The sequence below is a fragment of the Taurulus bubalis genome (genome assembly GCF_910589615.1).
Source record: "Taurulus bubalis genome assembly, chromosome: 1".
NCBI lineage: Eukaryota > Metazoa > Chordata > Actinopteri > Perciformes > Cottidae > Taurulus > Taurulus bubalis.
In genome coordinates this window covers 25,448,226-25,473,631 of record NC_136589.1, presented here as the reverse complement: position 1 = coordinate 25,473,631, position 25,406 = coordinate 25,448,226, and the positions used below count along the sequence as shown (strand labels likewise).

The window sequence follows — 25,406 nt, the reverse complement described above, 5'->3', positions numbered from 1 at the left end:
CACAAAGAGGAAGAGGCACACTGGTTTGTTAACGTATCACACAGGAGCTGTGGGAGCGAATGCACAGATCCAAAAACTAATGGTGCATTGCGTTGCTCCATCCAAAAAGTAGCACTCCTTTCAGCATCCCTTACCCAGGAATATAAATCCAGACGTTTTGTAAATCCGTGAATTAATAATGAAATAACAAACACGGCCACTAACAGCGATGTGTTTCCTCTCCCAAATGTACACAGTCAAATGCTGCGTCTTTTGGAGATGACAGCGGGAGGATTGTGTCTTTCCTGTTGAGCGCTGCTGGTCGAGCCGGTTTCAGGGCACAAGTTTGTTTAGGTTAATTACGTCTCAATACTAATCATCTAACAAACTGATGTTACATAATAGATACACAAATATGAATCACAGTCTTACTTTCGCTCACAAACCAGCTGGGCAGTCAAAAGAGTAAAAAAAGGAGAAAAAAACCCTCTTTTTTCTTCTTCTTCTCCCTGCAGAGTAATTAACATTCCAATGATTCCTCAAGTTTTTTTGTGAAGAATACGTGGAAACGGACTGTCCAATGGCTGCATGTTGAGGACTGGTTGGGGGGTGAGGGGGGGGGGGGGGGGATAGGGGGTTGTAATGGTTCAAGTGGCTGTTATTTTTGGATGTGAACATGGAAAATGAAGTCCAAAAACAAGTAATTTCAGGGTTACAAACCTAAGCGGGCCGGGGGCTGCTCAAAGCGTCAGAGTAACAGAGCAGATCTAAGCAGAGGGGTGAGTAAAGTAAAGAAAGAATCCGTCATTAGTCTTGTCCAACAGAGTCCATAAGAAAAGTTAAGTTTAGCAGTGTGTAGAAACTGTCACATCAGTTTGGGAAACAATGAGAACCCATGACCCACTGATATTTTTTGGTTTCGGGCTGCATCAAGTGATTATTTCTATACAGATTCATCATCTTGGTCCATAAAATGTGTATAATTTCCCTAAAGACTTACTCAAATGTCTTGTTGCAGCCTGAGCAACAATCCAAAAACCCAACAATATTTTTGTTTACTATCATGGAAGTTAAAAGAAAACCAGCAAACATATACATTTGCAAACGGATTACTCGCTCACATAAAACTTGCACTCTTCTTTACAACTGTAAAGAAAAACAGTCCAAACTGTTTGACCTCAAGGTGCTTTAAACACCATCGGGGTCCGATAAGTGACAGTAATACAAGCAGCTGACCAGGATTTAGACTGACCTCCCCTTAAGTCCTGAGAGAGAAAGGGAAGGCGAGTACAGCATGTGCACTTTCCAAAAGAGCGAAGTACAGTTTCTGGTCAGAAAACGCTGTGTTAACCCACCGACAGGATGGACTCTGCCACTGCACTGCTCCAACACACACTCACCAACACACACTCACTCTGAGTCCAAAAGAAAAGGGTCTTCTGATTGTATGTAGTAAGTAAATAGATAAAGCTTCCTCTTGTAACCAATTGTTTCACATCTCTTACATTTGATATGTGACAGAGCGGAGAGACTTCATACTGTACATGTGGGTGTCCACTGAAACTACATCAATAATTTATAAGGTCCAAAGCAGAAGAAGCACACGTGCACGTGCGCGTTAGTGTGAAACAGGTGCGGGTACTCTACTGTATAATGTACTGAAGAAGTTAATAGGCTGCAGGGCATTTTATAGCTACAGTATTGGGGGGTTCACAATAATGTCATTATTACTTACAGGCGCACTTTAAATCCCCACTGGAATGTTGCGCAGATGTCATACCGAGTTTTCATTGGAGGGGTGCAAACAGTCGTTTCCTGTTTGGCACAATAACAGTCATTAGACAGCTGACCTCTTCACCCCTCGCGGAGACACACGGCGATCATGTCCGCTACAAAGACAACACTGTTCCCCCTGTCTTTGCAGCGGCCAAACAGCAGCAGCAGCAGCAGCAGCAGCACGATCCCATTCAAACCGGAGCAAACTTCAGCAGGGCAGCCCCGGAGCGGAGCGCGCGTCGCCGTGATAGGAAGTTTGTTAAAATATGTGCAGGCTGTAGTACTTTTACGTCTACTTAAAAGTCAAATGTGCCGAGATTGTAAAGAAATTGCCCAAATGTCACAGACTTATAGACTACGTTAAAATGAACATCAGACTGACGTGATAAACAGTCAATACGATCCGGTCCCCATGTAACCCCACAGCAATAACTGACCCTAAAGCGGGTACGGCGGTGTTAGTTTTGGCAGGCAACTCACCAGGAAGTAAAACGCAGCATGATGACAACAAACATCTTAAACTGACACGAAGTTACGGATCCAGCCAGCTGAGCACTGTGCGTCCCTCTGTGTTGGTGTGAAGCTGCACTAGTACCAGTGTGAACACGAGAGGACTGGCTGGCAGCAACCAAACTGGCTGCAAGATAGTACCCTCCTCAGACCAAGCGCTATCGTAGCTCTCTCTGACAACTCCAGGTGGGATAAGTCAGACATAAGCTAAAGCGATAGTTACGTGATAGTTTCATCTCTTGAAACAGTAATAACGCTTGTTACCGATTCACACGCGACAAACAACAACAACCTAAAGACGTTTAGCGCAACTGTTATAACGTCGTTCGCTCTCAAACCAGCTGCATCTTCTTCAGATTAAAACAACCAAAGACATCTTCAAAATGTAGTAACTTTTAACGCTATACCTCAATTTAAACTATAGCTTGAATTTTGCGAAATTGCAAAATCCCACAGTTAGCCGGCTATCAGGTTTTCTGCCCAAACGAACCCAGAAGTGGTTGTGGAGCCGATATCATCTTGCTTCATACAAATCATCTCTGTGGCTCTCCCCACTGTCTTGACGCAGACGGTGACACACATGCAGAGGCAGGAGACGCACTCGTCACTGCTGCCCACATTACCCACAGACTCTCTGTCTGTCGTGTTCACACTGAGCTGTTGCAACCAGTGAAGTGGTGGTAAATACATAACTAATACAGCTGCACTATACACGAGTTAATTGGACCATTTCCTAATTTTAGCCAAGAAACAAAAGAAACTCGGGGATATTTTGAGGGTGGACAAAATAATAAGTACACCCTACAGCACAATAGGTGAAGCTCATTCTTATTAGCTTTTGTTCGGCCTGTTAGAGTTGTTGATTCAACTTCATTTCGGTAGTATTTCTTCTACCCTACAGTTGACGCTGTCATTTAAAAAAAAAAAGATTCTTCTCTCCTTTCATTCTCCTTTCTGTATTTCTTGATTAGCATTGTGTGCATTCATTTGTGGCAGATACATCAGAAATTCAGGCCCACTCGTTGCCTCAATAGACCACCTGGTCTTTTGCGTTCGTGTAACTTGCCTTCAGACCTCTCATAAAAAATGGCGATCAGACCTCTATTAAAGGTGGCACGTGCTGCCAGTATTCATCTTACATTACTGTAACATGACTCACTGGCATTCCTGTGAGATGGTGGTTTAAGTCAGACACTCGTAAACTATAGAAAACTCCCTGTAGGGCGGAGAAGCAGTATGGCAGAATCATGGATTTGGGTGTAAAATCCTCCACCCTGCATTCCTGTTACGTTCTATTGCTTGATAGCAGATGTAAGCATTCAGAAATTGAAGTTTAACTTTGTGCAAACTTTTCATGTACTTATTTTCAAATATTCAAAATGTGAGGGGGGCACTAGTGAGATTAATTAACATTCCAGTGTCTCTGCTTTTTAAGGATAATCATAGTGTGTTGCCCGACTGGGAGAAAAATGAAGCTGCAGTGCTCAGAGAGTGAGAGGAACAGAGCCACGGACTAACAGATGGACAGACAGACGAACAGAAAGACAGAAAAGTCCAAAATACTCTTGAGCTTTAACGCCATGTTGATACACATTAGTGCTTCAGTATGAATAATAAGAACAACTGCACTAAAATACCTGTTGGTCCAAATAATCTGGCCAGAGGAAGAAGGGCTGCTCGCCCCATCCTGTCCTCAGCACTCAGTGGATTGTGACCCACTTTGGCTAGGATCACTCCAGTGCATGTATGTGTGGGGAGTAAACATCAGGGAGACAGAAGGGAGAGGAGGGAATTACTAATATCGTGAAACAGCACATACACAACCAATTGTCTGTTTGTTAAAGAGTGTGTAACTCAAAGGCATTTGATGCATGGTAGGTTTTTTGCAACCTGAAGGCACATCATCCAGTCAGCGTATCCTCTCTGAGATCTGTGACATACTCGCAACACATGATCCAAGTGCTACGCCATAGCTAACCTGGCTATTTATAGTGCCATCACGCAGCCCGTCCAAAAATACATTTGTGCAAAACAGTTGGAGTTTCCTGTTCCTTTTGAGACTCTGTTGTACGCTTCACTGTGCCACAGTGTAGCGCAGCACTACTGATGAGTCATGGATGGAAATGGATAGTTCACTCACCGGCACTGCGATGGTTATTCCTAGTTTAGCACAAATCGCTTTAACAAGTTACTGTATATTCACTTTATGCAGCAATCACTGATAAACCAACCCAGATACGGATCCTGATTTATTTACCCTTTCTCCCTCCAGGTGTAGATTCATTGGCTCGTCATGTCAATGGAGTGCCATATTGCGCAATGGTACAGATTCATACTTTCCTCCTCAACATTGTCTTCTCCTCATAATTCTGTGGCTGACAGATGATCCGGTCACATATCTGCTCGCACTGAGGACAGGCAGAGTAAACCCTCGCTCAGCGTGCTCTCTGTCCGGAGTCCACATTACATAACTTATAGCTAACCTACATTCTCGCAGCCCTTCAGGTCGCTGCCACTGGCTCTTGTGGCCCCGTTTGCTCAGCCAAGCTGTGCCAGAGATGGCCCACATACAGCAATATACTGACAGAGTTTGACAAAGCTTCATTTAGCCGGTTCCTCCTTCCTGCCTGTGGAAACCAACTCAGGGATTTACCCCTCTCCTACTGTAAAGATCACTTCTTTGTTGTCCTGGGCCTAGCAGGAAGTGTCAGGTGGCGTTGAACTGTGTGTTATTGCTTTCCAGTCAGGTAGGAAGGAAAGATGCCAAAAGGAGCCCCGTGCCTCACAGAGATGGTTTTGTTTTTCTAAAAGAAACGTATAACAAGGTAACTACATAGACAGACAGGTAGATAGAAAGAGACTCAGTGAAATAAGTTCAGCTCAGGCAATAAAAGAAACTGAACGCGATTCACTCCCTCATGATATTGAGAAAGAGAGAATGTACTCCTACGTTCTCTCTCTCTCTCTCTCTGACTCTCTTACTCCTATACTTTCCTCTCGTGGAAATGTCACGAGTACACATGAGTCGACTGCTTTATACATAGCCTCTGATGTCATGTTTAGCTGTCGTCACCATGGTCGCAAGGGCAAATATAGTCCATCTGTTTCTATTTTAGAGGGCGGTAGAGCAGTGATTCATTTTTCTCGCCTTCCTCATCACGATCATCAGCAGCAGCGGCATGACTGCTCCTCAACATTGTCAACATCTTTGCAGTCATTATTGTCATGTTTTTTTTTAAAGATTATTTTGTAGGGTTTTTATTATTACCTTTATCAGAGCAGCTGGAGAGTGAGGGGGGCAAAAGGTCACCCAGGCCGCGACAAAGGACTCAGCCTATATGGGGTGCACGCTCTACTGGGTGAGCTAGAGGTTGACCTGATCCTTTCATGGTTTCAGGTTTAAATGCAGACAACGAGGCCCTGAAAGTCTGGTTTCACATTTTATACTTTTCTCTGTACAATCAAGTACAATTAATTGGAAGTAGCATTCGCTCCGAACACTAGTGTTATTGCTGGCCTTGTGCTCCTCCTCAGTAACTCCTCTGTCCTTGCAGACCAAGATTTCACGGCAAACCAGTTGAAACTGTTCCAACTTTGGCAGAATACCTTGCGTTCATGTTGGGCCACATTCATGGGGGCAAATCAATGTCAAAACTAGAGAGCGCAAATGAGCTCCACGAGAGCACGCAAATCATTTGCGCTCTCTACTTTTGACAATGATTTGCCCCCATATACATTGCCTCCACGAAGAAGCTGATTGCGAAAAGGCGCTTTCAGCCCCTTTAAACTCAACCCTGTGCCAAACTTCCGTCAAAGAGACTCCAGCCTCACTTTCTCCAACCTGGAAAATGGCATCAGATAAAGACTTTGGGTAAAATTTCACAACAGTGACACCACACCGTAAGTGACACGTCAACTGCCATCCTTTTGTCTGCGCGGGGGTATCAGTGTAGGGGGTGACACCAGAGAACTTCCTGCAACACCCTAATGGCAGACGAGGGCCTCGTGCCAAATGCACGTCTGCTCAGTCCTGGGGCCGGTCCAGCGGCGATATCGTATCTCCGTGGCATAGACACTCGGGCTACAGCAACATCCTGGAGCCCATGGGTGCTCCCTACAACATGTAGGTTGAGTATGAGAGAGATCTGGGCTGTAATGGCGCCGTGCGTGGACTGAGATGAACTGCAATGAAGAACTCAAATGCCCTCGCACGAACAGCGGTGTCGGTGTGACAATATTTTAAGGCAATGTACAGTAAGTCTTTCATGAACTGATATGAATCAAATCATTTGTATTGACAGTATCATTTCTCACCTTCTATTCCCACATGACATTATTCATGCACTTCTGCAGCATTGTTGCAAAAAGCAAGTCAAGCTGCAGCCCTGAGTGCAAATTAGGTTACACAAGTACAACGTTCAACAGCGCTGATCTTATCTCGCTGCATGTGAGCAGCACAAGCCGTAACAGCCAAGCAGCTGTGTGATTGGGTTTGACATTCCCCCAGTCAACAATGAGCCTCTTGTCAAGGTCAGCCAGAGAGCTGTGGTGACCTTTCTTACCGAACTTACAAACCGGCCTGTGTGACACAATGGGGACCCAAACGGTGTCTTCTCTGGAGGCATGCAATAGCATTTCTCTCCACGTCTCCGCTGTCTTATTGTGCGTTCATTAATTTCCCAGATCCTGCAGAGTGTACTCTGCTGTTGGTGTTGGCTGTCACATGTGGCTCCATGTGAGGCCTTTGCAGGAGTGCACAGCAGCAGCGGCACGGCAGCAGCAGGAGGAGGAGGAAGGAGACCTGCTCTGTTCTCAGCTGTTTGGGCCAGTACTGAGCCGTGTGGGTGAGGTCTGACTCCCCCCTCCCTCCTTCCCTCCCTTACATACTCAATCACCCACTGATTGCCTCTCTTTTCTTCCATTGCAGCTGGCAAAACACATGCATTACAGGCTGACAACACAACTGTTAGACACTGGGTGGGATTCTCGCTGATGTCTGATGACTCCACTGTTAATTGACATGTATTCACATGTTTGTGCAATCTTTTTTTCATTTTGCAATGACTGTACACCTGTCCTACCACAAACATATAGTTTACTATTTTATTATGTATTTTATACATGTTCTATATGCACTATTTAATGTCTTAGATTCTAATTATTTCACTTGCATGATTTTCTTTTTATACATATTAAAACCATTGTTGGCGGGAACCTGAGATGCCATCGACTGCTTCTACTGTAAATTGCATATGCCAATAAATAACTTGAAACTTGAACGCATTAAGTTGCATTGTGATACTCTATATGTGCATTAGATGTCTGCGAACAAAGGCGGCCCAACAACCCACTCGGTAGTATCGCAAATAGCTGCCATGAAAACATTCACCTGACTGTTTGGTATTACAACAGCGTTCTGTTCAGCAGGTCCGATGCCATTTAACCACGCTTGTTATAGATGGAGGCAGGCGTGTTGCTCTGGCGCCATCTGGTGGCTGTTAAATGATACTGAGACCTGAGAACCGTCAGTGGTGTGTTTTTCTCCAGTGAACCTTTTTCTCCACTGGGGGTCGACATGGTAAATGCTCATGAGATGATATGTGGTCAGATGAAAGAAATATTATATTTGATACTTTATTGATTAACTTTGTTTTGAAATGCCACCACAGAAAAGAACAGTCTTTGATGTCTAACAAGCCTCGTAAGAATGCAAAATATGAAGCGTGCAGCTAAGCACAAAAAAACAAACCTGGCCCATATGTCAGCAAACTGTTATTATTTACACATACAGCAACAATAGCTCACTTGGATTGGTGTTTCTGTTACCTGACATGGATATCTTCTAAACGTGAACACATGGCGTCACATATTAACAAAGCAGCAACTTTAGGTGACAGTAGGTGAGTTTTACAGTGCGCTAAAAGTGACACAAACAAACCATTAAAAACAACAACCAAAATCAATCATAATTTGAAGGATTCAGTGCAATGCATATTGACATTTGTTGTACACTAGTGAGCCTTAATGACAGTTAATGATTACCTCATGTAACTCGTGTCAAAGAAAAGGTCAAGCCTATACGATGTTCTCTCTGACTTATTGGTGTGTGTAACATTCACAGTTTGGCAGAATAACTCCACTCACTCAGTAGCGCCTGTAATCATAGTGCAGCGTCAGCCGTTCTGTCCTGTACTAGCAGTACGGCAGCAAGCCACATGACACATTATCCTCTGTTAGAGCACTTCTTATCTACAGTCAGAGCACAATAAGAAATATCAGTGTGAGACGTGAATGAGTGGCACTCCTGCTGCTCTTAAAGTGGTTGAGATCATGCATGTGAGGTGCAGCTTAAATGCTGCTGTGACTTATTTGCTTGAGATGCAGTAACAGAGCGGCTATGCCAGGCATTTCAACACTGGCATCTGACTGGAGCAGCTGTCTTAGAACAAACAGGTCCGCTCTCTGGTTTCACACTGTTTTTTTAATGCATCTCACTGTCATCACACTGTCATTAGCAAAATGACACTGAAAGAAGATTTTTTATTTTTATGATCTGCTTTGCATAATCATAATAAAAAAACATGGGTTCATTTGATCCCTCTTTGAAATGTATCAGGTGATGGTATTATGGTAGTGTTCCGTGTATCCGGAAGCCTTGAATCACAAGGTGCTAAAGGGACTTTGGCCACTAGAAATTGCTGTGTCTTGTGAGAGATGCTCCTCAGCCACAAGTGACAGAGATGCACAGGTGACTTCAGCGTCTTCTCTTCAGGTAGGGTGTTGAATATTCTTTTGATTTTGCAGACAGAACAGCAGCATAGTCTGATTCACAATGGCAATATTGTAGCTATATTCTGCTTTGTAGATTTTTTTGTTTGTTTTCACGATATATGAGTTTATAGAGTATATATTTGAACATATATATAGCTTTCTAAGTTCAAAATGTAGATTGTGTAACCTTTTTTTCTTATTTTGAGAGTATGGCATTTGAGCTACAATATAATCCTGATGAATGTACAAAGAGACACAGTCATACAAGAGGAGCAAATTTGTGTTTACTGTCGGAGTTCATAAACATTAACAGGGTCATATGACTGGCAGTGTGACAATCTGTTATAGAGTAACTCAAATTAAGTTAAACCTCAGCTGTGCTTCTAGTCAGAATGCTTTTTCTTTTCTTTTTTTTTACTCTGTGACAATAAGCTCATGTGATTTAGCGTTTACAAGTCATATACTTTCTTACTTTTTGTCAATTAACACACAATAGTGAGGTGATTCAAGGTTGCTGCCACACAATATTACTATAACATTAGCTTATTTTAGCTGCTTTAAGAGGGACTGCGAATGGAGACATTTGGCCTGAGGAGGACCCAGTCCCTGAGGAGTCTTTCTGGGGTTCAGGAGAGGTCATGGGTCATGCCAGCACCCACCCGCTGGGACAGGAAATCTGTCTCTCAGCTGGTACAACAGTAAGTTCTGCACAATATACTGTTTGTGCACATACTGCATTAAATCACACACATTGGGAGCGAATAATAATACATTTCATTTGTATAGCGCCTTCAAAGGCACTCAAGGCACTTTACATGGTAAAAACAGAAAGAATAAAAAAAATAACATTGTACACAAGAGATGACATTACAGTAATAACTAAAACAAAAACATATTCAGAATCACAGGTTAAAAGCAGATTTAGATAAATTAGTTGCTGTTTTGAAAGTGCCAAATGATGGAGAATGTCTGAGATGTTGGGGAGAGAGTTACAGAGGGAGAGGGCAGCAATGGAGAAGGCCCTGAGAGCCTTTATAAGTGATGAGGAGAATCTTGAACTGGATTCTGTGCTTTATGGGGAGCCAGTGGAGGTTTTGGAGGACAGGAGTGATGTGGTTTCTGGTGCGGGTGTGGGAGAGCAGACTCTGTTCTCCATCAGAGCTGAGGTCTGGATGTATTGTAGTTTGTTTATGGTTTTGGTGGATGTGCCGTACAGGATGCTGTTGCAGTGGTCCAGTCGAGAGGTGAAGAAGGCGTGACGTTTAAAGGAGTGGGTTGGATCAAAGATGACGCCAAGGTTACAGACGTGTGTGCAGGCAGGAACAGTGGTACCATCGATGCAGAGGGAGAAGTTGTGGTGGAATTTGTTGAGTGATTTGGGGCAGATGATGAGGATTTCAGATTTGTTGCTGTTGAGTTTGAGGAAGTAGGCTTGCATCCAGGTCTGTGAGGGAGTTGGTGATGGTGGAGTGGGTGGTGGGGGTAACGGATTTGGTGGAGACGTAGAGCTGTGTGTCGTCAGGCTAGCGGTGGAAATGGTAGCCAATAAGAAAAAGAGTTGAGTGTGAGAGCATTGCTCAAGGGCACGTAGACGTTTTCATTCATTTTGGTTGCTCAAACATGTCCAGCTGATTCTTGGACACAAATAAAAAGAATTTATAAATTTGTCAATTTTTGCCAAACAGTTACCAAAGCTGTGCTGACCTGAGGGGTATTAAAAAACAGGAGCATCAACTTCAGGTAATACATATTTTTATTTTCCTACCTTCATCATAAGTAATGAAATATGACAACAACAACAACAACAACAACAACAACAACAACAACACTGCCCCAAAACACGCATTCAAATTCTATTTGCTGTTTTCAGGTGTCAGAAAGCTGTGTGAATGGTGGATGGAGGCAGCTGGAGGGCGGTGACAACGTGGCCCTCTGGGGAGCTGGAAGAAGCTCTAATTTGTCCAGGAGTCGCTCCATGGACGTCCTTCCTCAGAAGGAGTCATCGGTCACCAAAGCTCTGTGTGCCCTGTTTGAGTCCAAGGCCACCCTGCAGCAAGGCTTCCACAGCAGCAGCGTGGTGAGAGACTGCCCTCTGCTGGACGGGAGAGGCCACAAGGAAACAAGCGTTCAGGTGTGTTTGCTAGTATTTTTATTCCAGATTTCACAACATCGACTTTGCTCAGTGATGCCGTCCTTGATTCTTTATACCCTAGAGTCCAGTTCACAGTTAATTTGGCATATAGATGCAGACATTGTAAGTAAACAACCAAACATTGAACACACCACCTTCCACTCGGGACAGAAACACATGCTCCCATGGATGCTGCGGCCAATCTGGCGTCACACATGTTTTTAAAGGAATAGTTCAACATTTTGGGAAAAAAATTGAAAACAGATACCCCTCTGTTCACTAAATATGAAGCTAGAGCCATCAGGTGGTTAGCTTAGCTTAGCATAAGGCAGGGCGAAACAGCTAGCCTGACTCTGTCCAACTGTAACAAAGCACCTCCTAGCACCTGTAAAGCTCACTAAATAATATTATCTGCCTCGTTAATTTAACCTGTATACAAATGCAATGTATAATGCAATGTATAATGAAATGTATATAAATATATTTCTTTAAGAGTTGCGTGCTTAGTTTAATGGGTACTGGCCGGCAGATTTTTAAAAACCTTGGACATATTAAATGGGCAGACATGACAGAGGTATTGATGTTCTCATCCCACACTCGGAAAGTAATCTTAGCAGCCTGCATTCTCAAACAGTGATATTTTGGTCCGTCCTAATGAACAGTAAGATGGCGCTTCACTGTTCAAGATGCTGGTAATCAAAAAACATGAAGAGAAACTGTGCTAAAAAAAGCATGAAATCAGTGATTTGCAGGACAGATTCTGTAAAAAAGAGATATAGTCTGCCATGACACTAGAAACACCAAAAACTGTGTCTTAACCGTCTTCACCACAATATATGTTGTTTATCCACAGAGAGACGCCCAGGTGGAAGGCAGAAAGGACATGAATGGACTCCCAGAGTCTTCAGCCAGAGCATCCAGATACTCCCAAGGTGAGCTGTGATGCTTGTTTTCATGTTTATAGGCACTGCCATCTGATAGGGCCGATGGGGTTGGTGCCCAGGCCTCCCCAAAGGCATTAGATCACTGTTGTATTTTGGTACCATGGTTCACAATCTAGTCTGTAGGTCTATTGAAATCTCTGACCCTTGAGGAAGTCTGTGTTCTTGCTGGGTCTGTGAAATATGTATGTGGACTCAGGCATTTATACGTCTGTGTCAAACACAGTGCTTGAGCATCCCCATACATCAAGTATCTCAAATGAATCTAGATTAAGTTTCCCGAGTAATACTGCCTCTGGTATTTAAAGTGTCACCATGAACATCCTGACATGGGTAAACACTGACCTCTGTGTTCTTTGGCCCTGTGGGTTGCAGGGAAACAGCTAAATAAAGACGAGGATCTTGCGGTGTAAAGGCATAACTATGTGTTTGGCTTACATGCTTAAGATAGGAGTGAGGCTGTTGCGATGGCTCCGACCATGACGCAGATCGTGGCCCTCTGAGCCAGGCCCACTGTGTCCTGGAACTGATAACGCGCCATGCGTATATTGAGCTGAATACTTTGACTCTGAGAAGTGTCCGGTATGGCTAGAGAATGACTGATAATAATCATTGTGTATTTTTCTTAACACCAATGTAAATATGAAAAAACCTCAGCTACGAATTGTCCAACCACTAGATAATCCTCCTATGTTCTACCAGCATTATCTAGCAGAACATATGTGACAATACTAATATGAAATAGGCTCTTTTGCAGCATTATCCGTGTGCCACTTTACCAAAATACCTTCAGTATGTCTCTTTTTTATAATCATGTTGTCCACCAAACACCCACTGACACACATACTGCAGGTCCCACCCAGTGCCCGTTATAGTGGGTGACAATGTAGCTCTGGGAATGGGAGGTGGAGGGGTGCCTCAGTCTCTCAGTGACTAACCGAGGTGATTGACTCAGCCGAGTAGCAGCAGCCGCCAGCCCACCCTCCCAAAATAGCCAGAGTCCTCCACTGGGGCTGTGGGATCTGATAAAAATCAGCTGTCGCCGAGGCCACAGGACTAGAAAGAGTTCAGTCCCAGTGAACCGAGAAGCACGGAGAGAAGAGACAGGCTGTATTGCACATCACAGGGGCCTTAAGTTATCCAGCACAGCGGAGATATACAGAGAAGTGACAGAGAACGACGCTGGATGGTATTTTAGTGAGTATCATGAGTTTTGACTTAGGGGAAACTGAGGCGAATGCGTAACCAATGTAAAATATACTGTGTGATGATGACTGAGAAAGCTTTATTCTGTTTTGGTAATCTATCTGACGTGATTGATCTGTAGGATAAGCGAATGAACATAGAGTTTAGTGGATGCGCCTTGCTTTATTTTTAGTATAACAATATTCAAAATATTAAGTTTAATTTTGTGCAACTGTGTCGATGACAAGATTAATTTAATGGATACAAGTTTGGTATCTTTCTCTCTTCTACTGTTCAAGCTGTTCAAAGAAATAACTAAGATGATCTAAATGCTTTCCATTTTCCTCATATTTATGGCTATTTATTTATGTGATATCAGAGCTAAACAAGCTCACAAATTGCAGTGTAACTATATTGCTGGCATCTTCATTAAGTCTTAAGTGGCTATTAGTGTTCATCCCATTATTCATAGAAATGTCTGGAATGGGAGGTCAAACAACAGGACCACTCAATCAGTGGCATTCCGTCTTTCTATTATCTCAAGTCATGATGAACCGTGGCATGTCTGCCATCTAAGCAATAAGGACAATCAGACCTAACTTTTATTGACTGATGTCCTACACAGTGGTGTGATGAGCTCTTCGTGGCCCTCCAGCGTGAGCAGCCTTTTGGCATTCTGGTTTTCATTACAGTCTGTGAATGTGGCGGCAATCGCCGACAGCTGACGGCGGTGAAGGTAGTGGTAGTGAAGAACAAATACCAACTGCATTTCAGCATCATTTGTACAGCTGCCGGCAGCCCAAAACGCCTCCACATTACTGTGCCGCTAATAGCTCCTCTTCATTCCTGGAGAACAAACCTCAGATCAAAGAGATGTCAGCAGAAAGCACTTCAAAGGGTCGGAATCACTGAGGAAGATATCAGAGTTTAATTAAGCTTGGAGTCACTTTTGATATGGTAACCACTGTTTTTTACACATCAGTTTTTTCAACATGTGAAAGTGATGAAGTTGACCCCTCGGTCAGTGAGGACTTCAACAGGACACGCATAGCACTCGGTTGCCTCATTCAGTCTGCTCACCCATCTATGAAAATAGTTTAAGTCCGGACTCGTGAGAGGCACCAGCTTGCTGGTCCATCCTTTTGTCCTCCGAGGGCTTAGTGTGAAAAGGGGATGTGTGTTCAAATCTGTCCAGCCGGATGGCCTGTGCAGCACTCTGGACTGTCGACCTCTGGTCATATTGTTCGTAGTGCAGTTGTTGTTGTTGTTGTTGAAATACGTTCGGAATTTTACACATCCCCCATGTACCGATCAACTGTTTTCAGCTGATGCGTATTGAGGACATTGGCTTTTTCCAATCAAAGAACTGTATTGTTGCAGAGTAAACCAAACCAGTGGATCGAACGCACACCAAGCTGAGCGCTATACTTTTTACGGGTTAGGCAGGCGCATTCCTTTTGGTCAGGTGTTGATGGTTAGATGGCAGAGAGCTCTCACAAACAATGTGCAAACAATCTGTGTCACTCCAGCTGAGCTAGCAGTTGCTGTTTTTTTTTTTTTTTTTTCTCAGGCGTCATGGTCAGTCTATGGCATGCAGTTTGGTGATGGTCCCACAACAGCAGGCAGGCTGTGTGGGCCTGTTTGTCCTGTCAGCTACTGCAATCAAAGCCTTTATAAACTCACTTGTTTGTTACAATGTTTGCCTTAAGCACAATAAATCATATGTTGGTTCGTTTTAATAATTAAGTCCTCCGAGCTACTCAGAATCCCCGTTAGGATGCCACACGTAGGCCTTGTTGCAGATGGAATAGTTTTCACAAGTTAAAAGGGAGCTGCAACAGTGATAAGAAAGATTCCTACTAAAAATAAACACACAGTGTTATCATTCACTTGTTGCTCGCAATGGTCACACACAACACTTATTTCTGGACACTAAAAAGGAATCCTATATATAAGTGTGTGTCAACAAATCTAAACAAAGGAGACACCATTAAATGGTTATTTTCCTTCAGTTATTCTTATGACATTATTATATATATATTATTATTCTGAGCAAATTATTAAAAGAATAAAGATATCTGAGGCTTATTTATTGGATTTATTTTGTCTTTTCTATTGCAGATGACAAATATAGTTCATCACTGACTAAGGGGAGCGCTCCAACAAGACAAAGCAGCAACAAGATATCTACTTCCTCCTCGGTGAGAGACAGATCGGCCGTCTATCTGTCAAGAGCATCAGCTATCGACTCCACAGGAGGCTCAACACAGCCAGTGAGTTCCTGAAATGCCTCTCATTCCTCTCCACACACTGAGGTCAAGAGCTTCAATAGGGAATAACCACAATGCTCTTTCTCAATGGAAGCAGCTCAACATTTTACTAAAAAAAACTATTGCATACTTTTATAGCACACCTGCAGCACAGTAATAATATATACTTTTACAGAAAATTATGTAACTTACTTATGATACAAACTGATCTAAATCACACTTTATTTTTCTGTTCTTCGACAGGAATTCGTCAGTACTCCAGGAACGAGATCTAAAAACAGTAAGGTACTGTATAGTTCATTCAGCATCCTTTAGTGTGTGGGTTGTGTTATTAGTATGTGTGCTTTGTAACTGACTCGTATTGTGCTTGTTTGACCAAGGACATGGTTAACCTTTGACATACCTTCAAAAAATCAAGAAGCAACATAACAGCACAATATAATTCCAATAAATTCAATTCCATTTATTTTGTATAGCCCAAAATCACAAATTTGCTTCAAAGGTCTTTACAATCTGTACACATACAACATCCTCTGTCCCGGGACCTCACATCAGATCAGGAAAAACGTAACTGCTCTATGTTTACCATGTTCTTTTCCCATGGCCTTGGCATTACAGTCTACAGACAATGACTAATGACTAATGTATTTCACAGTAATGTATATCACCCAGAGCTGAACACCATTAGTATTTTAGATTTCCTTAAAACTATAACGTTAGGAAATTTCAATGGGCTCCACCAACATATGAGAACACAATAGATCTAACTTATGAAGGGTGGCAAAAAAAAGTAAACTATCTGCCAGATACTTGCATATTTAGACTGTGACACATTTTATGTTGTTTTGACTTTCCATTACACAGAATATAAAATAAACCATCTTTTACGTTTAAGTGCTGAGGGTGGTCACATTCATCTTGGGTCAAAGGCCTCTTTAGACAACAGTAGACAATACGGAGCTACAATTCTTACACTATTCACACAATATAAACACTATTAAATTATTTTATCATGAAACCACAAAATGTATTCCCTATTTATCTTGTAAGATAAAGTTTTCACTCAGTTCATCTCACTTCAATCCTTTTTATTGCAGCAATATAGGGTTGTCTTTCAAGCAGACAGACTGACAGTAATAAATGTTGCATCATTCACCTGACAAACTCAACCGTTTGTATTACAGTCTACATAGTTCAATCCCAATAACTTTGCCAGAGAAAACTCAGCACCATCTAGTGGACTGAAAAAGCAATTTTACCAAAAGATTAAATTTGTATATGCAATATTCATAGCTTGTATAATAAAAGATTGATACTAGGCGTCCATGTATCGACACACTATTGTGACGAGAAATATCGCGGAACTATGCTGTATTGATTTAGATCGAATGACTAAATGTATGTGAAAGGTGCTGTTCATGGTGACAAACGTTTATACATCAGCCACCTTTATATATCAGCCAACTATGAAGTTCCCGCTAGGTCAATGGAGTGTTTCAGCATCTTTCAACTCATTGTTGTGGTTTTGCGACCACAACTTTACTATTTTGGTTCGGTCGCATTGCCCTCACCAGTTTTCGTCTACTCTAGGCATCTGATTCCAGAAAAAACAAACACTGTACCCTACCAGCTCCAAATGAGTGATACTTTTGCTCCGTTTCAGCTGGATGTACCACTGTTGGTCTACAAGATTCCCATTAAAAATGTGACATTACAGTATGTCATTTTTGTGTATGCAACTTGTTTCCACTGCCCTAATGTAGCGAAAAACATTAAGTTAATGCTGATTTAATGCAATTCAATTTAATCTGTTTGTATAATCCAATATCACAGATCACAAATTTGCCTCAATCCTCTGTCTTTGGACCCTCGCAGCGAAAAGAAAAAAACACCCCAAAAACAATTTGCATTTCCAACGGGAGACATTTAGAAATTAATGTAACTTGGTGCATTTAGAGTAAAGACTAGGTGTCTGTTTGATGTCTGCTTACTAACAGCTATAGTGTTTCGTTAACTCTGGTGTGACAGAGGATGGTTTGCTGTGAATAACATCAAGCGAACATAAACAAAGGTAAAGTATGGCTTAATTTGCAAACATGCATCCTATTCTAATATTTGCACCTTAACTAATGCTGTTTTTGATTATTGAAATCTGACAATATTACTCCCATCTGTCTTTCATTTAAAGATGGCTGAAGCAGGCAGGAAAATCACAGTTTTACAATCATCTCATGATGAAGATGACCTGCTTCTCCCCCCACCTCCTCCCGTACCACCTAGACCCCTTGACTTTGAGGGGCCTTCAGCAATAGGTGGTCTCCCTCTGCCTCCACCTAAAGAAACATTTTCTATGTTTTACCAGCAACGGAATAAGAGTGAGCTAAAGAGGCTCTTTAAACACATCCACCCAGACCTAAGGGCAAGTCTCGATGATGCAGTGGACGATGAGATAATGAAGGCAGTGCAGCCAGAAAATACTCAAGCAGCGGACGCAGCTTATCAAGGTGAAGTGCAGTCCATGAGGTGGATCTTTGAGAATTGGACTCTGGACAATATTGGGGATCCTCATGCAACCAAGAAGCTGCTGGATGATGAGGAGTTAAAAGGTGGAAACGTCAGAGGTACCTCCTCTATGTTTGAGCAAGTTGACAGCACCCAACACATGTGTGCTGAAAGACAGACTTCTGTCAGAGGGGATGTGAGAACATCCAAATGGCTGTTTGAGACCCAGCCCTTGGATTCTCTAAATAAATCAGAAAGAGAAGAGGGGGAACTAGTTGAAGCAGTGCTGAAAGAACCTATCCAGCCAGGAGATGTGACAGGGGCTCGGTTGCTTTTTGAGTCTAAACCATTGAGTGACTTTGGACGCTGCAACTCCATAGAAGACCACAGCTTCCTCAAACTGAGATCTGAGCTTCAGGAGCAGAAAGGAGATATCCAGAAGACTTTAAAACTCTTCCAAGCAGACCCTTGCTGTGCCATCAGAGACAACAGTGGCAATATCCATGAGATTAAATCCATCTGCAGGGAGGAGATCAACAGCAGCAACATCAGCACTGCCCGTTGGCTTTTTGAAACCCAGCCTTTGGACCTGATTAATAAGGGAACCGATGGGGTAAAAATCATTCGGGGTATATCTCTGGAGGAGGGGCACAGAGGAGGAGTTGACCAAAAGAGGTGGATGTTTGAAACTCAGTCTTTTGACACCATACAAGAGGTCGTCGGAGTGGACAAGTTTGAAGGAGCAGTGGCTGATTGCGCTGGAGAGGCCGATGTCGTGAACAAGAGAAAGCTCTTTGAGATGCAACCCTTGGCAGCACTAAAAGGAGACTCCGCAGAGCAGTCTTTGGAAAAAGAAGAAATTATTGCGGGAGATGTCAAGACCTCTCTGTGGCTGTTTGAAACTCAACCCATGGAGACCCTGAATGACAGCTATGAAGTTGGGCGTTTAAAGAAAGTTACCCTTTCAGCTGACGAACAAGGAGAAGTAAAAGGCAAAAAACTAATATTCGAGAGCTGCAACATTCAAAAGAACACCTCATTCAAAGAACAAGAGATTGAAAAGGGCGATGTTAAAGGATTCAAACATCTTTTTGAAACAATTCCACTGGGCAAAATCGCTCAGTCTGATGAAGAGCTTATTGAGGGGGGAAAAGCTATTGCACCAGGAAACGTAAAAGGTACCAAAGCAATGTTTGAGACAACTCCCTTATATGCAATAAAAGACGGCTCTGGAAACCTCCATACGGTCACAACAGTCAGCCGAGAAGAATTAATCAAAGGAAAGGTCCAAAACTATAAATGGATGTTTGAGACAAAGCCTTTAGACGAGCTTGCAGAAAGAAAAAACAATGTTGAGGTGATCAAAGGCATCACCAGACAGGAGAATACAATGGGCGATGTCAAGATGGCGAAGTGGCTTTTTGAAACCCAGACAATAGATGGGATCCACTCCAAGTTCAACCAGACAGAGCAGGATGCTTCTGTAGAAGAGGAGTATCGTAAAGGTGATGTCAAGAACTGTAAATGGTTATTTGAGACACAACCAATGAACATTTTGGATGGAAAATCAGAAGAAATGAATGATAAAGAAGCCATTGACAATACCAATGTCAAGTCCATTACTTGGCATTTCGAATCACAGCCTCTAGACATTGTCAAAGATGGCGAAGAGTACAATCTGAAGCAATGCAACACCATTCAGGATTCTGTCAAATCGGAGGTTGGTGTTCAAACAGTCAAACATGTTTTTGAAACTGAAACCTTCAATAGAATTGGAAAGGATGCAAACTCTGAACACGATCTGAGATGTGTCAGCCAGGTCAACTTTCAGTCTGGAGATGTCTCACGAGTCAAAGAACTTTTTGAATCCCACTCCCTTGATGAAATAGGATCAGAAATGGTGACATCTGATGAACAGAACCAAGACGAACGCCTTGTAAAAGGTTCCAGACATAAATTTACCTGGATGTTTGAGAACTGTCCCATGAACCAGATGAATACGGACATTGAGGGTTCAAACATTCAGAGAGTCAGTGGTGAAGAAGGTGGCGATGTACAGAGAAAAAAGTTTGTATTCGAAACCTCCTCACTTGACAAAATCCAGGACCAACCCCTTGAACAGAAGTCAGACTCTGTGGAACAGCCTGTGAGCAGTATTGATGTAAAGTCTAGCACAATGATGTTTGAATCCCTGCCACTGTATGCCATCAGAGATAAAGAGGGACAGTTTCATGAAGTTACAACTGTGAAGAAAGAGGAGGTAATAAGTGGTGATGTAAGAGGAGCAAGATGGATGTTTGAGACAAAACCCCTTGACAGCATCAAGGCAGACAAGGAAGTTTACGTCATCCGAGCTGTAACCCAGGAAGATGTCCAGAAAGGAGATGTGAAATCAGCCAGATGGAAGTTTGAGACACAACCTTTGGACTCCCTGACCAGCAGAGATGAGCCCTCTGTCAGGGTCATTGAAGACTTGGGAAGCAGTAATGTGCAACTCAATAAGCAGATATTTGAATCTGAGCAATCATGCCAGAAATTCATGCGAATGGTTAGTGTCACTGACGTCCAGCAGGGCGATGTCAGGACCTCCACCTGGCTCTTTGAGAATCAAATCATTGACAGTCTGAAAGGGGAACCTCAGCAGCAAGGTCCAGTAAAAACGGTCCACAGAGAAGACAGCCAGAAAGGAGATGTGAAACGCTGCACTTGGCTGTTTGAATCACAGCCACTTGACAAAATAAAGGAGCCTGAAGATACCTCAGTGCAAGGTTCTGAGGAGGAAATACCAAAAGCTGATGTGAAGTGCACTACCTGGCTCTTTGAGACCACTCCATTAGATAAAATCACTGCAGACAGTGTTGCTGACACCCTGTCCTATCTGTACCAAAGGACTTTTGTTCACTCAAGCGGCATTATTATAGAAGCAAATGAGAGTAGAAATGTTATGATGGCAAAATATCTGCTGGAAAGTAATGACTGTGTGCAAATCCAGAAAGAAGAGGTTGTGGGGGGTAACATCAGGAACATCATGTTACAACTCTTACTCAAACCAACCCTAAAGCCCCAGGTTAATCTTCTTAGAGAAGTGGAAAAGGGCAAAGTGAATACCACAGTAGTAGAACTTCCAGTCTACGAGTCATCCACAATCATCAACCTTGAGAGGGATCAAAGAATACAAAACATTGTCCAGAAGATCGATGAATTGCTTGTCCAAGATAAGGATTTCAAAAAAGGAATCATAATGCAAGAGACTGCGGGGGGGCAAGCAGAGATGTCTGTATATTCACTCATCTACAATTCTGAAACCAAAACCGAGGGTCACGTTATAGAGAGGGGAGATATAAAGTCTACAATTGGAAATCTGTTAGCAACTGCTAATAGTCAGAGGACTGCGGCATCATGTAGAGTGGATGAAAATGAAAAGGGAAATGTGAATCTGTACAAAAGTTGCATTGAGAAAGGAGACTTGCACTATCTGAAAAGTCTTCACACAGACACTACAGCAGATGAAGTTGATCACAGCGTTCTGACTGAGGACTGCATTGGCGATGTGAAGGAAGCAAAGAGAAGTCTCTGTTTGCAAAAAGAGCAGGTAGAGCGAACCATTTCTGATGTTTTGCCAGGAGATGTAAAGAACACCAAAAAAGTGTTTTCATCCGAGTGCTCTCTATGTGTGGACAATTGCGCTCCAAAGGAAGAAATAATCCCTGGGGATATCCTAACAGCAAAGCAACAACTTGCAGTGCAACAACCTGTTTTGGTGGAAAAAGAGGAAATTGTGGCCGGGGACATCAAGGCAACAATGCAGTCATTAGAACGCGCAAAGCAACAGAGCATGAGTGTGGAGCGGGAGATCATTAAACCTGGAACTATCTATGACATGAACTTGTCAGGCCCTGAGATAGAAGGAAGCCTCGCACAAAAAGAGCAAATTATTTCTGGAGATGTGAAAGCAGCTAAAAGGTCTCTTGAAATGGCGAAGCAGCAAAGCATGCATATGGAGCGCGAAGTCATTGTTCCTGGAAAAATATACAACCTGAATGTCACAGCACAAGAGGAAAGCTCATCCGAAGTGATGCAATCTACATGTTCGTCTTCCTCCAGATGCCAGCAAATCAAGACTTATCCAAAGGTCAGTAATGCAAAGAAAGATCAGGGAAGCCATGTTTCCTCTGAGGCTTGTCAACAAAGTGCAGTGATAGTCAGTAATTGTGCACCAGAATCCCTGCCACCTTTTGTAAGTTATGAGTGTAATGGTCAGACAACAGAAGATGAGATAGAAGGAGTTATCAGAGGAGATGTGAAGGCATCTATTAGGTCTCTGCAGAGTGCAGCAACAGAGCAGAAGCTCATAGATAAAGAAGATATTGTAAGAGGTAATGTCCAATTGGCTTTGCAATCTCTTGAGAAGTCTAGTGTAAATGTATCCAAAGGAGACTATAAAGCTGCAATGGTATACAGGAATTCAGGGAAGGCTTGTTCAGGGAGGAGCAAGACTAATCAGAAGCAGTGTGTTGTGGTATCTATGCCTCCGTCTGACACAGTGTTGTCTCCTTCAATTTCAGTAACCTGTGAAGGACAACCATCCATTACAACACAGAATTCAACACCCAACCCTGTAGAAAATGGAATTTCTAAATCATCCAGCTCTGCGAGTGTCACTCCACCTCCACTCCCTCAAAAGAAAAGTGAGAAACATCAGAAGCAGAAGCCAGCTTTACCACCAAAGCCACAATGGACAAAATCAGTAGGTGTAGAAGAACCATATATTTTAGCTACTCCCGAAGTCACTTGCCACATGAAAGACAACATGACAAGTGCAGGGATTCCTCCAAAACAAAGCAAATCGTTTCCTGGGCCCTCTCCAGATCAACTACAAAGAACCATATCACATGGCAAGATCAGTAAAGAGACCCTCCATGAGACATCTCACCAAAACTGTATTGAAGCATCGCTAGTCTTAAATCAAACAAACGAATGTCTACCAACAGACTCAAAGGCTCATGAAACTAAGAAGACAACGAAAACCCACACAGGGAGCAAATCAGACTGCCAAGTCATGATGTCGAACAGCATGGTGGCGCAAGTGGAAATGGAGAGAAATGTAATACAGAAAATCAATGCAGCTGATGAGATACAAATGTGCATGAAGAATTATGCAGAAGACGGTAAATATGAAATGAACATGAGCTTGCAGGCTGCTCTACAGAACTTTGAAAGAAAGGAAAGTGAGACGCAAGAAAGAAGAGCACCTTTGTTGTCCAAGATAGTAAGTGTAAATGACCATAAACAAACCAACAAAACCACTGCTCAACAACACAAATCACCTCTCAGGAAAGAACTCAACACCGATAACGCACTGCAAACATCAAAGACCAAGAGATGCCATGAACAGCAAAATTATCTCAAGGAAAAGCAACCAAAACTCGAGGATAAAGTGGTTTTAAGAGAGAAGAAATTAAAGGAGACAGATGATGAAAGACGACAAAGGCTTTCTGTCCACAAAGAGGAGATCATGAAGGGAAATGTGACAGCAGCTATGGAAATCTTTGAAAATCTGAGGAAACGAGAGGAACTCCAAGGAATCCTGTCTCAAGTGCAAGACATAGAGGGAGATGACAGCAGTGTAGATGTTAGCTCCTTCAATACGTTATATGAGACTGTCCCTGCTTGGATGGTTACACCAAGTGGAATTTCAAGGCAAAGTAAATCAGAGGAAAAGAAAGTTGAAGTAGAGACACAGGACGATGATCTAGAAAGCAGCTCGTCAGTTGAAACGGCATTTGAAGATCTGGAAAAGGCAAGCAAGGAAATAATGAATCTGAAGGAACAAACATTGGCAAAACTTCTTGACATTGAGGAGGCCATTAAAAAGGCTTTGTACTCCGTATCCAATCTGAAATCTGAGGCTGACATCGCAGGGTTGTCAGGACTATTTGATGAATCTTTGAAATCTGAGCAAAACATCCAACCTGCCAACAACATCAGGAAAATAAGTATTGGGTCAAGCAAGGCCAAATCGGGTCAAATTAAAGAGGCAGTTTTGGATTCAAGTCCTTCTAAACCAGACGTGCACAGAAAAGTCCACAACAAGCCACTCATCAGACAGTCCTCTTCCCAGTCTTCTCCATCATTCATCTCCATCCATTCGGCTGCCAGAAAGTCTGTTGAACAACCAAAAGCACCCATGTCAACATTTAAACCAAAAACAGAGGATAATTCTAAAAATTGTCAAGATGCAAATGGGGATCTCAGACAGAAGTCTGCTACTGATGAACCATCAAAAAATGGTCACAGTCCTGCACATCGCAAGGTGAGTGTGATCGAAGTGAAAACGGCCCCAGAGGAACCTGCTGGAATAGTTGGCACAAAGACTGTCAGTGAAACCTACGAAGAGACTGATGGCTTTGGCAATGTATTCGTTTCATCTGTGACTTCAACATTTGTCACCCAACATTCCGACAGTAAATCATCAGCACTGTTTGAAGTAGTCGGTAGCCCAGCCAGATACGAAGTCATGACATCGCCAATAATTCGAAGATCTGGTCGCCTTTTGGAAGATAAAGTGTTGAATCACACCAATGAGGAAGGGACGGTGTTTGTAACATTTAGCCAACCAAAGGAAAAGCACTGAGTAAGACATGCAGTGCATTTACCTGCCCTTTAGGAAAGCAGTTATTCCATTTGTGTAATTATTACAATATGTTTTTATGAGAAGGTTTTGTTAGTCATAAAATTGATATTATTCAATCACTAAAATGTTTAATTCAATTTTAATTAAAAAAAATTGTCTTATGGACTTTATACTGTAATTGTAATGTGAAACTGTTAAGTTCTTGTATTAAACATATGCAGTTGATACTTTATGTTCTGTTGTGTACATTGTCAAATAAACAGCAGTTTAAAAGTGACTTATATTCTTCATGCTAGTCTCTCATTATTATTCCACAACTTTTAAAACCTAAAGTGAACTAAATATGGACATTTTTTATATTAATATCAACAACGATGTTGCGCTACAGACAGGTTAGCTTGCAGTCGTGGAATTTACAAAATGGTCACTCCTTATGCACATCCTTTAATTATTCTAGCAATAGAAAATCAATCAGGAGAGACCATTCAAATAAAGAAAGGATATTTTTTATTGTAAACAGATGATATGTGATGATAAAGTCTTGACAGATCCTTTGGCGCATGGACTCTACAGGGAGATTTGTAATTGAGGGCCGTCTGCCCCGATCAGCAAAAAGATCAAACCCCCCTGAGTCCAGATCTGGTGGTGGTGATGATGATAATGATGATGACGCTGTACCTGATGATGTTGTTATTGGTGTGGGGATA

At 42.5% G+C, this 25,406-nt stretch overlaps 1 protein-coding gene across 1 annotated transcript; it reads left to right on the top strand.

The window, feature by feature from the left end:
* Positions 1 to 9,609: 9,609 nt before the first annotated feature.
* xirp1 (xin actin binding repeat containing 1) lies at positions 9,610 to 24,954 on the top strand (the record flags this gene model as incomplete). The annotated part of the gene is made up of 7 exons (XM_079230864.1): positions 9,610 to 9,734; positions 10,722 to 10,776; positions 10,907 to 11,167; positions 12,021 to 12,099; positions 15,415 to 15,566; positions 15,807 to 15,848; positions 17,752 to 24,954. 7 exons carry the CDS (start codon positions 9,610 to 9,612, stop codon positions 24,697 to 24,699), a joined length of 7,662 nt encoding a protein of 2,553 aa, XP_079086990.1. The 3' UTR covers positions 24,700 to 24,954.
* Between the last annotated feature and the right edge of the window lie 452 nt (positions 24,955 to 25,406).